Source organism: Botryllus schlosseri, chromosome 1 (assembly GCF_051294905.1).
Source record: "Botryllus schlosseri isolate E-star chromosome 1, Bs_hap1, whole genome shotgun sequence".
NCBI lineage: Eukaryota > Metazoa > Chordata > Ascidiacea > Stolidobranchia > Styelidae > Botryllus > Botryllus schlosseri.
The window spans coordinates 24985287-24997839 of record NC_137236.1 but is presented as its reverse complement, the minus strand read 5'-3'; the positions used below and the strand labels follow the sequence as shown (position 1 = coordinate 24997839).

At 41.3% G+C, this 12553-nt stretch overlaps 1 protein-coding gene across 2 annotated transcripts in view; it reads right to left on the bottom strand.

Moving 5' to 3' along the window:
• LOC145445611 (uncharacterized) overlaps positions 1-12102 on the bottom strand; it is a 31030-nt gene extending 18928 nt beyond the window's left edge. The window contains exons 1-5 of one of the 2 annotated variants that reach the window (XM_080323821.1): positions 12000-12102; positions 11396-11533; positions 5131-5184; positions 2049-2216; positions 214-371 (exon numbers count right to left, since the gene is read on the bottom strand). In XM_080323821.1, coding sequence (XP_080179947.1) covers positions 214-371; positions 2049-2216; positions 5131-5184; positions 11396-11438 — 423 coding nt within the window. In that variant the 5' untranslated portion in view covers positions 11439-11533; positions 12000-12102. The remainder of the gene's footprint in view (positions 1-213; positions 372-2048; positions 2217-5130; positions 5185-11395; positions 11534-11999) is intronic. The other variant, XM_080323813.1, reaches the window with a different exon arrangement.
• Positions 12103-12553: the final 451 nt, after the last annotated feature.

Sequence of the window (12553 nt, the reverse complement as noted above, 5' to 3'; positions counted from 1 at the left end):
CCACGGGGATTAAATTTAATATATTTGAAGGCGGATTTAAATATGGACTTGGTACAAATGGCAAAAAAACATGCCATTCCCGGATATGGACTTATATCTGAATATGATGCTGAATGAACTCTGGATTTGTTTCTGATGGTATAAGTGTACCATGAGATTATAGTCTCACCCGTGACACACCCATATTGCAGTGAAAACCACTGTATAAGCTACCTCGACTGCAGAATGTCGACCGTCGATAGTATGTTCGGAGCCGTCATACGATCCTGGCGCTGACCAGTGAAAATGCAACTGCAATGCGCGGTATGTGCTATTGCCGAATCCGCCGCCAGATAAACGGAATGTCTTGTCTGCCGGGAAGTTCAATTGCACTGCAAAACAGAGGCAATTTCAATATAATCGTGTAACAGACTCGGCCAGTAAAATCATGCAGGGTTTTTTCAAACCCGTGACGAAATCAACCTATATGGGTTTGGGATAATCTCCGAACTTATTTCTGCTTAGAGTCATTTGTGAATAAACGGATTGCTTGTCAGTTTTCAAATTTCGACATTACAATTCAAGCTAGCGAAAATCTTTTTATTATAATATATAATCTGGATAATCTCCATCCGGCGCATTCCGCTGGATACCGTCAAATAATGTTTACGCAATGAGATTACGCACGGAGGCGATATCGGTTACAGGCACGTTTCTATAAAACACAACTAGTTCGCTATCGCCTATAGGTGGAATTGGCCTTGAAGACTAACGAATATATGTATCTAATTTTGTCTTATATCCAATATCACATACAATAAAACCCCCACATATCCATGTTCAAGTTTATGGATGCTGCGAACGTTCTGTTCACGTTCCTGATGCCGTGCAAATGCGACATTTCAGTGGTTTCTGTTTCGCGAAAAAAAACACTGTGCATTTGATCGTAATGCCTTGAATTGCAACTTCCTATTCTATCGAAAGTACTTAAATAGCACTTTCTTTCTTTTTTATGGCGGTAACGACAAGAAAGTAACGTGATCTCCGTATCGAAATAAAACTATGTAGCATATACGTCGAAAGTGTTATTGATACTAATTTTGCTTTGAAGCTAATTTTGCATGAGATATGACACTATTACGGTTGTGAATAATATAATGAAACGCCTCCGCCACCCTTAAATGCTTGGCTCCAAAACGGGTTAGGATGAGATTATGACGTTTTATTCAAGTGAAGTGGAAAAATTGCTCATTACTGATGAAAAAGCTAACAATAGAATTTTTCGGTTCCTCGGTTACAAATTATTCTCGAGTTAAGATATTCTCAGAGCAGCTTGACGCTACTTGGTGCAGATAAGGATTGTGTACAGAAAACTAACCCGGTGTCTTGAGACAACTTGGCCAACAACATATTCCGCTAAAGTAACATATTCATGAGTGAAAAATCGTTCTTATATCCACAATCGCAGTCTCGGTGTCCCGACATTTGTCCCATGTCCAATGGACATGCGACGCAATAGAAGAAAACAGTTTAGAATGCGACACCTAAGTATGCGATTTTATAATCCCCGAACTCCAAAAGTAACCCGTAAGTAGACGTTAACCTAACCTAAACTCCAGCCCGAGTCTCAACGTAACGCAACGGTGACCCGAAGTTTAACCCGCACGTTGAAGTGTCGCATCCCTTTGTGTCCGATGCTCTTGTGACCGCGGACACATGTTCTGAATAACGACCTAGGTAGTACATTTAGAAGATAGGGACGCAGGCACTAAGACACTAATGATTAGTTTTTAATAAGCATTGTGACATCACCATACGTCGTCATATGTTCGCGTTCGTCTGCCCGCCAACAGCGAGCGTTTTATGAATGCTCGAACAAGAAACATTAAGGGTTCGCATCATTCCCACACAAGTCTCTTTACCGATATATATGATGCGATTAGGTATGTTCGTGTATTAGCTACGTGCTTAAAAGGACTTACGCATTCGTTTTACATATCGCATAAGGTGTCTCAGGATAAATCGCATTTCTGGAATCACTATTATCATAATCCATGAAGTTCACTTACGCGAATGGCCGTTATTGACGAGAGTCCCGCCTGACAGTTTCTGGTCGTAACCCGCCATCTTGAACAGGTGCAGCGATGGATCGATCAAGACTTTGGTCGTTTCGATGTTGACGGGCGATTGATATTCTCCCCCGCACTTGGGGTAGTCATTCTTCCATTCTGATGGTCCTGAATTTCAAAGCGTCAAACCTTTCAGATACAGGATAGCGCTACCCCTTTTCTACGAGAGCAATGGTTCTCAACCTATCTCATGTTGGTACTCTTTTACACAGAGAATAACATTGCATATCTCTAAAATTGCAGAGTACTGCCTGTAATCGATTAGAAAACTATAACAGGCAAATGAGTGCATAATTACGAAATATTTTTCAATTACGAGGATAATCGCCATTCTCCTGCTTTCGTCGATGTTTGGCTCTTCGAAGTGGTTTTGCTGATAATCCTACCTCATAGCAATATATTGAAGCAAATTACGTAAAATACTATCTGGCACTGTTTTTTTTTATCCATTATGTAGGGCAACTGAAAAGGTTCGGATTTGGGATGATTTTGCGAATTTCGAAGGGTATGCAGACTAGATCAGTGTTCTGTTATTACATTTACGTTGGTATCCTGCGACTCTGATTCGTAATGGAATCGTAATCAGTATAAATCACTGTTAGTCAATATGCCTCGCTTCGTCATACCATGTGTTCGGTGTCGTTGATCTGCCCGACTCATATCTATTTGCTCTCTGAATAAATAATAGTGTCTTTCCCCCTTGATTATAATGTTGCAAATGAAATATATTGGATTGACAATGGGCGTTCCTTGGATGGGTTTACCGTATGCAAATGGTGACAATATAATCATTAGAACGCAGTAACTAGACTTCTGCCGCATGCACACCGGCTCGTATGAAGATACACCGGAATACCATTGTGTCGCAAACGACAAGCGGCATATCTCTTGTGATCCTATGTTATATTAAGGAGAAATATGATCGCACACAACAACCCGCTCAGTTAGGGAATCGGACCAATATAGCTTCAAATTTGCAGTGTTTTACCGCTATTATTAAAGTCAGACCAAATCTCCATAACTGTCATTATCGCGCCGAGGAGAGGTACGTATCAATTGAAATCAACAATCAAGTGAGGAAGTATAGGGAAGATTTCACACTATGACACTATGCGCACGGAGGTTATTCAGTGACGAAGTACGTGACAAATTAGTTGGAGTAGTCAAGTAGATTTGCCCACTTGAACAGTTTATTGACATAGACGGTTGCCTACGATAACTAAAGTTACGATAACTTACGAAAATTTAGTTATCATGGGCAGTTTGAGTTTATAAAAATACAGAGCAGAACAGGGAAAAGTTTGCATTCCTTGTATTAGTGTAATTGTGATGCGAACCGCCTGGAATATTGCCCATGTATCACGGCAATTTATACTTACTCTTAGATAACCTACGAATGCTTGGTGTCAATAATTATTTGATGTTAGATGCAAAGATACTGAGTTTAATTTAGAAACTCGCCAGCCCCATCGACTGCTTAAATTAAGCGGCCACTCAACTAAATAGAATTTTTCGATATAGGCCTACTTATTCGAATACTTCTCGTAAATTTCATTTTCTATGCTTTCATTCTAAGTTTTTTAACTTGCTGTGTGACGTGAAATTGCTACTTTTAATTGGAATTGAGCAGAACGGAAGAATTCCGCACGGTTGGATAGTCATCCCGACGGGTTCCGATCCACATTCTTATAATGGGGTTTTCGCTATCAATACACACCTTAGGATAAAATTCTCATCACTTTGTAACATAAAAGATAGTAATTGTGCGTATGACGTGTCGTTGTGGGCATTAACATTATTCAGTTAATCGATCGCTACTAGAAAGCTGATGGTATAATGATTACGGGAATGACGTCAAATTATCACCCATTACTTTTTCAGTCGGACAGTAAAATTACGCAATTATTGTTTTCTGTCATTTCGGCTAGTTGACTTTCACGGTCGTATCGATCATTCCTATCTGATACACAATACTGTGCAATGCACAGTGTGCAATTGTGCATGCATATATATCCGTACCAACATCATTACGGTCTGTTTTTTTTATGTATTTTGACTGGATGAAAATAAGGACTCTCTCTCTCTCTCTCGGATGTGCAAATCAGTGCGGTATATTGGGTCACTTACAGGTCATACTCGAGTGCAGACCGGCTGTATATGCTTTTACCCTTAACTGCTTGTCCTTCATCTGCCTATATTTATCATTATGCACGACTTTCTGTTGGAACTAGTCTATAGTCATCTGGGTTGGATTGACAAATCAAAAAATACAAATAGGATAGATCGCTGCGGCTTTTAAGATTCAAGTAGCTCGCATGCTGAAAACTACAAAAGGGACCTTCATGTTAATCATATTGCATATTGCAAGAAACGAATATCGCATTTTAAAGGGTAGCCCAAGTTTTGGTGGTTAGCAAATGAATATTTGTGGCTGTTGAAGTGGTCGTAGCGTGTGGTAGCGGTATTTGCACATGCTGAAGCACACGCTTTGCTAGATATTTAATTCAAATATATAACCTTGATGGCGCATTCGCAATGACAGATCAGCAACCATTAGCTTGGTATTAGCCTATGTCATCGTGAGTAATCAGATGGCTATATATTGTTTATTTGTGACCAGCGATATAGTTTGGAAGCGTCAGTATTTCATGTAGATTCACATTGTATGCATCACTTCTGCAATCATCTAGTCTAGATTCTAGATTAGCACACTCTCCCCCGTTCCCAAACATACATTTTGACGTATTACGTCACACGATACCAGCGGTATCATTTTGCTGAATAAGCATATCGCTATACCGTGACGGGCTATCGCTAGACAACGCGTTGCTTCGCATTGCTACAGCTGATCATGATGACTAATTCATCAGATGCTACCGTGTGCGTTTACACGCATGCCTGCATATAAGCTTTCTGACTGCATCGCCTTGTCATGAGGAATCCTGGAACAGTGATTATCGGTACAGTGTCATATCACCTCAGATACCAAGAATTGCCTACACAATTGTTGAACAGCACTAACCTTTTTCGCCTTGGTAACTCCATTCGCTAGCAGTGGCCACATGAAGTAGTATACCTGAAAAGGAAATTATACATTTACATGCTTCAGTAACACACACTGGGTAATCAGGTGTGATCAGTAACGTAGTACTAATACTTTTACGGAGGAATTAAGTAGGTTTTGGTAACTTGTGTTAATTACTCCAGCAATTAAATATGTTTTGAACAACCCCACTCTAAAGCTCAACTACATGCGTTTTAAAATTTGTTTTTGACAATTGTAGATTTGTTTTGGTGTTTGTCTGCATTCACTTTTAGGAATGGAACTGCCAAAAACTGGCCTTAATAGACCACGTAACAAGTTTACTTGATATATTCTCGCTCATTTGTAGTTGGAGTAGTCATTTTACTCTAGTCGCACGGGTGCACGCTACGATTTCGACAGTGACGGCCTCTGATAATTGCCAACTAAACCACTTATCTGAGCAATATACACTTGACAGAACACTAGGTAAACTGGCATTACCTAGTATTTCCAAAACTTATCTCCTGCATTTTTTAAGACACCGTTTTCAGCACACGAGATCCAGATCAATTCCTCGCACACTGAATATGTCTTGAGTGCAGCGCTATTCTACATATCCATAGAAATGAATGTGCAAAAGAGAGGGGTTAAATGGATATGGGCCCGACAATACATTCTTAGAGTGGCGCTGACATGATGTTTTCACGTCGACTGATCGCGTCGAAGCTAAATGCGTCACCGGACTGTTTCATCGCGCTTATAAGTATCTGTCTCTCTCTCGGTCTCTCTCTCTAACTCGCTTTTCCAAAAATTTTAATATTACATATAAAAGGTATTGAAAGTATGAATCGACTTAATTTTGTGTCATTGCGATTCGTAGTTTGTGGTGCATGACATAGTATTTGACACGCGCATGATATAACACAAAATCATACGAGCAGGGTGAAGGATCTAAATCTTGCCCTTGATTCATCCCCTAAATTTCAGGTACCCTGCGCTATACCGGTAAACCGGAGCGATTCGCGGCATGAATACACCTTCGTCCAGTTACAGACATTTGCGTCAAGTCGTGTCAGTTCCTGTGTACATAGGCGCCGACTTACGCGGTTACGAGGTGGCGCAGCCACCTCGTGACCATATTTACGAGGTGGCGGCCACCTCGTACAAAATGCTCAAACGCCTAAGTGATTTGTGACCAGTAATTAGTAATCAGGCGAATCGAAGCGACCTCGTTAGAGACGTCTTCGATTTCGATATGCGCGTGTGCCAGGCTCGTAGCCATGGGATTTCGAGGGTCGAACTTTCCTATTTGAAACGCGAAACCCCGTCATTTTGAAATGATCATTCTAATTCTAATGCTCAGTTGCAATTCAATAATTGTGTTATCAGTGTTCCGCGCGGCTAATTTGCGAGAAACGTGTTGTCAATTAGGGAGAAAAGTCTGTGACGATCTCCCGCTGAGATGGTCGCGAAATTAGGTCATTCATTCCCGTGCGCGTGGCAATCGTCGCTAGCCTGATTTATCGCGTATCGAGCTAGCCTGGTTCCGCAGGCTTGAACAATCGCATCTGCAATAGGCCCAGTTCACACTATATCATCGCTTGCCTGCGCAATCGCATCTGCATCGGCGGTTTCGGCCTGGTGTGCACGATATCATCGCTGGCCTACACAATAGCATCTGCAATAGGCATGGTGCGAAAGCTATCATTGCTAGCCTAACTATCGCGTCTCGGGCATAACATGCTTTGGCTCCTATCTCTCGCTGGTTTTAAGACAATGCGGTCGAGTTGACGCTAATTAGTGATTGTTTTGTGTCATATTGATTAAAAAGCGACATCGCGTAACTGAGTAACATCGAATCGCTGCAAACAGACTTTACCGAGTGTAAATGATTCCCGCTAATGCTTGAACGTAACGATCAGAAGATGTGTCTCATGGCTCGAGTTCTGAAAGACGACAAAGGTTTGAAATCGGTGCCATCAAGTTCAGATTTCCGAAATGATGATGATGATGATGATGAACTGTCGCCGAGACTGCGTAATACGCGCGCATATTTAATTGTTCACCAGATATCAGCGACTCGCTAATTGACAGCACTCCCGGACTCTTTGGCAAGCTTACCATACGCCTAAAATCGTCAATACGAAGAGATTATATGATCGCCATTTACACATGTACTTAACCCGAATTGAGTTGATGTTATATTGGTAAATTTGAAAAAAATCCAAGTCCCCCTAATTTTTAGACTGGCTACGCGCCTAGCGTGTACTGAGAAGCACCATCGTAGATCTCCTCTCCCGACCAGGCGCCCAAATAGACGTTCTCCTTTTCTGAAATCTAAATTATGTGCACCCACGCCGCCAATATTCGATTACAAAACCATTCACGAGCTAGCTAGCTTCGTGATAGTCTTGGTAATCGGAGCGCGAAATTGGAGGGTGGGTTGGTGTGTGCCTGCAAATTGGAATTCATTTCTGCGCAGATTCGTTTCTCTAACAAGGCTTTGCCAGTGACATTAATCGGGAAATGCAGCAATACAGCCTAAACAGCGATATAATGAGAAAACAATTGTCGCGACAAAAGCTACCGTAATTTTCCAAGTATAGTACGCCCCCAATCCCCCATGTATAATACGCACCCTTAAAATAGCATGTAATTTCTGTGAAAAAGCCTGTACCCGTGTATAGTACGCACCCTGCATTCGCAGTACATGAATAGCTGTGTTTTAATATATGATGTTGTCTGTTTTGCGATGTCACTGTTCAACAATCATGACATAACCATCGCTAATCATAATACAATAAGTGCATTGTCTCTAAACGAGAGTAGATAGTAGCCGAAGCCTGCGAGGCTGGCGACGCGACAGTTCAGGCTAGCGACACACGACATCTTGCGCACAAGGCCTATTACAATTACAGATGTGATTGCTCAAGCCAACGGTTATGTCGGGCGCACCAGTCCTGTTGGAGATGCGACTGATTACGCAAGCGATTATATCTTGTGCACAATCTGCACATGGTCTCTTGCGTATGCGATTGTCGACCTGTCGCAGACGCGATGAATTAGCAAGAATTGCCGCGCATGCTTGTAGCAATCAGCGACCTAATTTCGCTCGCGTACAAACGGCGAACTAACTCAGCAAGAGATCGCGTGCTTTGCAGACGATTCTAGTTAATTGGCAACACGCCTTCCGTTAATTGGCAACACGCGTCTCTATTTGGCAGCGCGTTACATTCTATAATACGAATTACGGGCACGATGGCTAGAGGTGATGCGCGATTGGAAACAAACATGAAGAAACGTGTGATTTCAAGTTTTTTATCGAGGGAGATTTTTTCAATCGCGTTGTTCCCATGGATAATACGCACCCCCCGATTTTAGGGAAAAAAATCGTGAAAATTTTGCGCATTATACATGGAAAATTACGGTACTCTATATGGTGTCAGACTCAAAAACCATTCGTGGCGATTCTGATTAGAATACACGCTTTCTCATTTGCCATCATCCCATCATCCATATTACTTGTTATCTACTGGATACATTCGTACTCCGAAATTGTCGCACAAAGTCATTTTTCAGTGTTCCTTTCATTATTAACGTGCAGTAGGCCATGCAATGCCATTGTCAAATATTGGTGCATCACAAGATTCTGGGTGGCACAAATTCTGATTCTATTCGATTCGTTTGAACAACGATAAACTTGAGTGCTGGATGTACTCTTATCGAAAACAACAATATCGAATATTGAACTATTAGGCATTAGTTAGACAGCGGATTTCTATTGATAAGATCGCGGCATGCGCCCGGAAGTGGAATTAATTTTAGCCCAGGGGTGGGCAACCTGCGGCCGTAGAAGCAGATTTGTGCGGCTATCAACATGTAATTTAATTAGTATGTGTTGGCGGCCGTCGACTTGCAAATTGAATTTGCGAATTGACCAATGTACTCCCGAAATACTTCGCGAACGTAAATCGGGAAATGCACCAATGCCGCCCAGATCGCTGTTTTAATCAGCAAACAATTGCCACGATGCGAGTTGGTCAACGCGAAGCAAGAAACCGCAATAGACAATTACTGATTGGCAGTGCGATTTCGCGCTTGTAATCATCATTATTGTCTGCTTGAAATGATTTTTGTTCGATGCATTCCGACGGTAGCGCAGGCCGCAGTTACACTTTCGAATGAGCGTACCGTTTCAAGATTCCATTTAATAATCGACTGCATTAATGAGTGCATGGCCGAAATTAAAACGTCACGCGAATGGTTTAACTCTGCATGTACGCCGGCGGCATGTAGTAAAGTGCGTTTTCGTGCGATGATGACGTCATCGATATGCAACAATTATGACGTCACAAGACTTCGCCACCTCGTAAAAAAATAAAAGTCGGCGCCTATGCCTGTGTATACTGCGGAATCATTAAATGACGCCCAATTTCCTGATTAATTAAATTAGACATTACAATACGATTAGGATTCTCATTAAGTGTTGGTGGTTTATCTAGGATCATTGCAATTCAATCCACCAACAATCCCGGTTATATATCGTCCCTATCATCAACTGAGGCTGGTATAGATTTATAGGCGACATGAAAATATACATTGAAAATGTGCGCTTACAAAAATGTTAATATATATATTACATATGTTGGTATATAATACGTGTGTAAGCCTACTACTTCTGTGACGTCTTTGGATTACTCCACCAAGTTTTTACTACTTGCGTAATAATGTCTCACTTCTACCTAAGCAGTTTTTTTACGAGGCAACACTAAATGCGTCTTGCAATTTGGACTTTGCAATGTAGGGAGTATAGCTTGGAATATGTTTACATCAATTCTATGAGTGCGATTTATCAAAAGATCCGATAGAAATAGATGCTGTGTCACGGTAATTGAGTAAACTGCGGAGGATGCTACAGATTTATAGGACATTTTTATCTGGTTATTACAGTCTTGCACCTATTTGGCAAAACGATTAAAATTGGCTTGACGTGCCTTTAGTGATGAAAATGCGATCTCAGCGCAAAAACCCACGGCGAGCGGCATTATAGATAACTAAACATGGCTGCTGATCATAAAGATAAAGTCTCTTTGAAATCATTCTTTCCTTAAGTGGCCAAAGATCAGACTTGGGGTATTTGAACCCTGTAACCTTGATTACTTAATTAACCGCTGTGCACATTTACGGAATGTTACTGCATCTTGAGAAGTTGGGTGATGGAGTTGACTTATGAGCAATAACTGTGATGACGCCGGCAATATTACGATTGCTCAATGTGAACATCACACACAAGTGTAATGATGCAATTAATTACAACCGGGACCAACGACACGTTATCGCGCGCCTAGTTATACCGTTATATATTTGTCTGGCACATTCATATGCGGTGAACATTAAGCGCTTTGCATGTGTGGCGTCGTAAATTTAATTTAATACTTAGCACATCCAGTATCATATGGCATATTTTGGAAGTGTTTTCTCCCGTTGCATATCATTCTACTTCGGTAAATGTTCCCAAAGTGATATTGTACAGAAATAGGAATTCGCCAATACATTGAATATGAAATAGAACCCGCAAATGATAGTGTAAAAGTATTTAATCTTTCATCGTTAGTTTACACTCCGTAGTGACAGGTTAATGTCCGTAAACGTTTAACATCGTTTGTTTGTTTTGGGGTATTCATGGTGTTTGTCGACTAATATGGTCATTTATACCAGGCCGATATTCTTCTTATTTTCCGTAACTGCCGACTCATAACACGGTCAACCTCTAGGCTTTTGTAAGACACAGCTGATACGGATGAGGTTGCGAGGAGGAGCCTAGGTAAACATCCAACACTTCCAGGTATCGAAATTCGGGATTCGACCTCGGTCGGACTCGAACCCGCACGCATTGGTGTTGCAGCCGCGGATTATGCCACTGCGCTATCTCGCCACGTTTAACATCGTGTAACCTTCAGAGGTCTCGATCGCATAATAGATTTATCATATTCGTGTCGACTTCTTTTGTGTTATATGTAGGCGGGCCATTCACTCGCGCGGCGGCTACAATAGACACTTGGTTCCACTTATGAGCATTTGAAAACGTGAAGAATAGCTACAATATGTAGAACTAATCTCTATAATGGTTGCTTCACGTTGCTTACATACGCAATTGTCTGACAGACGATTAAATTGACGAGTCGTAAACTTTGCAGGGCAACAAAGCCATTATCTATATAAATAAGCGCAACGTGTGAAACAATATCCTGTGTATGCTCACCGTAAAATACTATCGCGGCCGTATTTCTTTCGTTGATATCCATTTCAAGGTGGCTATTGCATAGAAGTTGTGTTATAGGTCAACAGCTAATTCCGCCAACTTTCACGAGGTATAGTTAAGTTAGATCGTAATAACAACCTGCAATAAAACCACATCCATCATAGGCTCCGTGTAGCAACCCCGCGCGTAACACAATGTGTTTCTTTGTCGGATGGCGGCAGGCAAATAAATCAATTGTTCGAAGCGTCCGCTTACAATCGGGGTTCGCTTCAATGACTCCGACTGCAGTAAACATTATCCGAATATCGTCACATACATTAGTACGCAATCTAGATGAAATTGAAATCATAGCCTAGATAAGATTATATGTATAGCGCATCGCCGGGACAGCTTTGGTAGCATGATACTCCGTACATCCATGAATGCCGTTACAGTATAGCAAAAGCGGCTTCACCTTATCCGTACTAAGCAAACAAACTCACGTACGAAGATAAACATACACGCCGGCCTCGGAACCGGCGATTCTACAGAGATAATTTGAACAAATAAGCCTATATATGGAATTCAATACGGTGTACGATTCACCGCGTACGTATGTGCTTACTTTTGCGGAAAGCTCCAACCCGAGAAATGCTCGGGTGATCCTCAAAATATACCATTAAGTGAATGCGCGGAATAAATATTCCAATATCCCACAGTATGTCACCTTACAAGAAATCTAAACTGCAAAATTCCGTGATATGTCCAATCGCTTGTACAGTGGGGATGGTGCTAACTCGTTAACACGAAATTTAATAAAAATATCGCAGTGTACAGGAAATGTTGACGTCACCAAGCCAATCAGAAAATAAATCCTATTAAGCCGTTATGTCTGCGGCTCTGCCTGTATACTAGAGATGGTGTGACCACCTGAAAGGTTTTATAACTCGAATAAACACGACACCTTTGCGAACTTCACTATGAGCATGTTGAGTTCATTTAACTATGACTTCACGTACAGTGACAATGCTCATTCCAATTTCCAATTCCATTCCAATTTCCGTAAGGAATGAATGTATAAAATACGCGAGGAACAAAGTAGTTTTGGCAATAAAATCAAAGTTTAATTGTGACATTCAATGATAAATTAGATCGCGTAGACTAAAAATCTAAAATCTG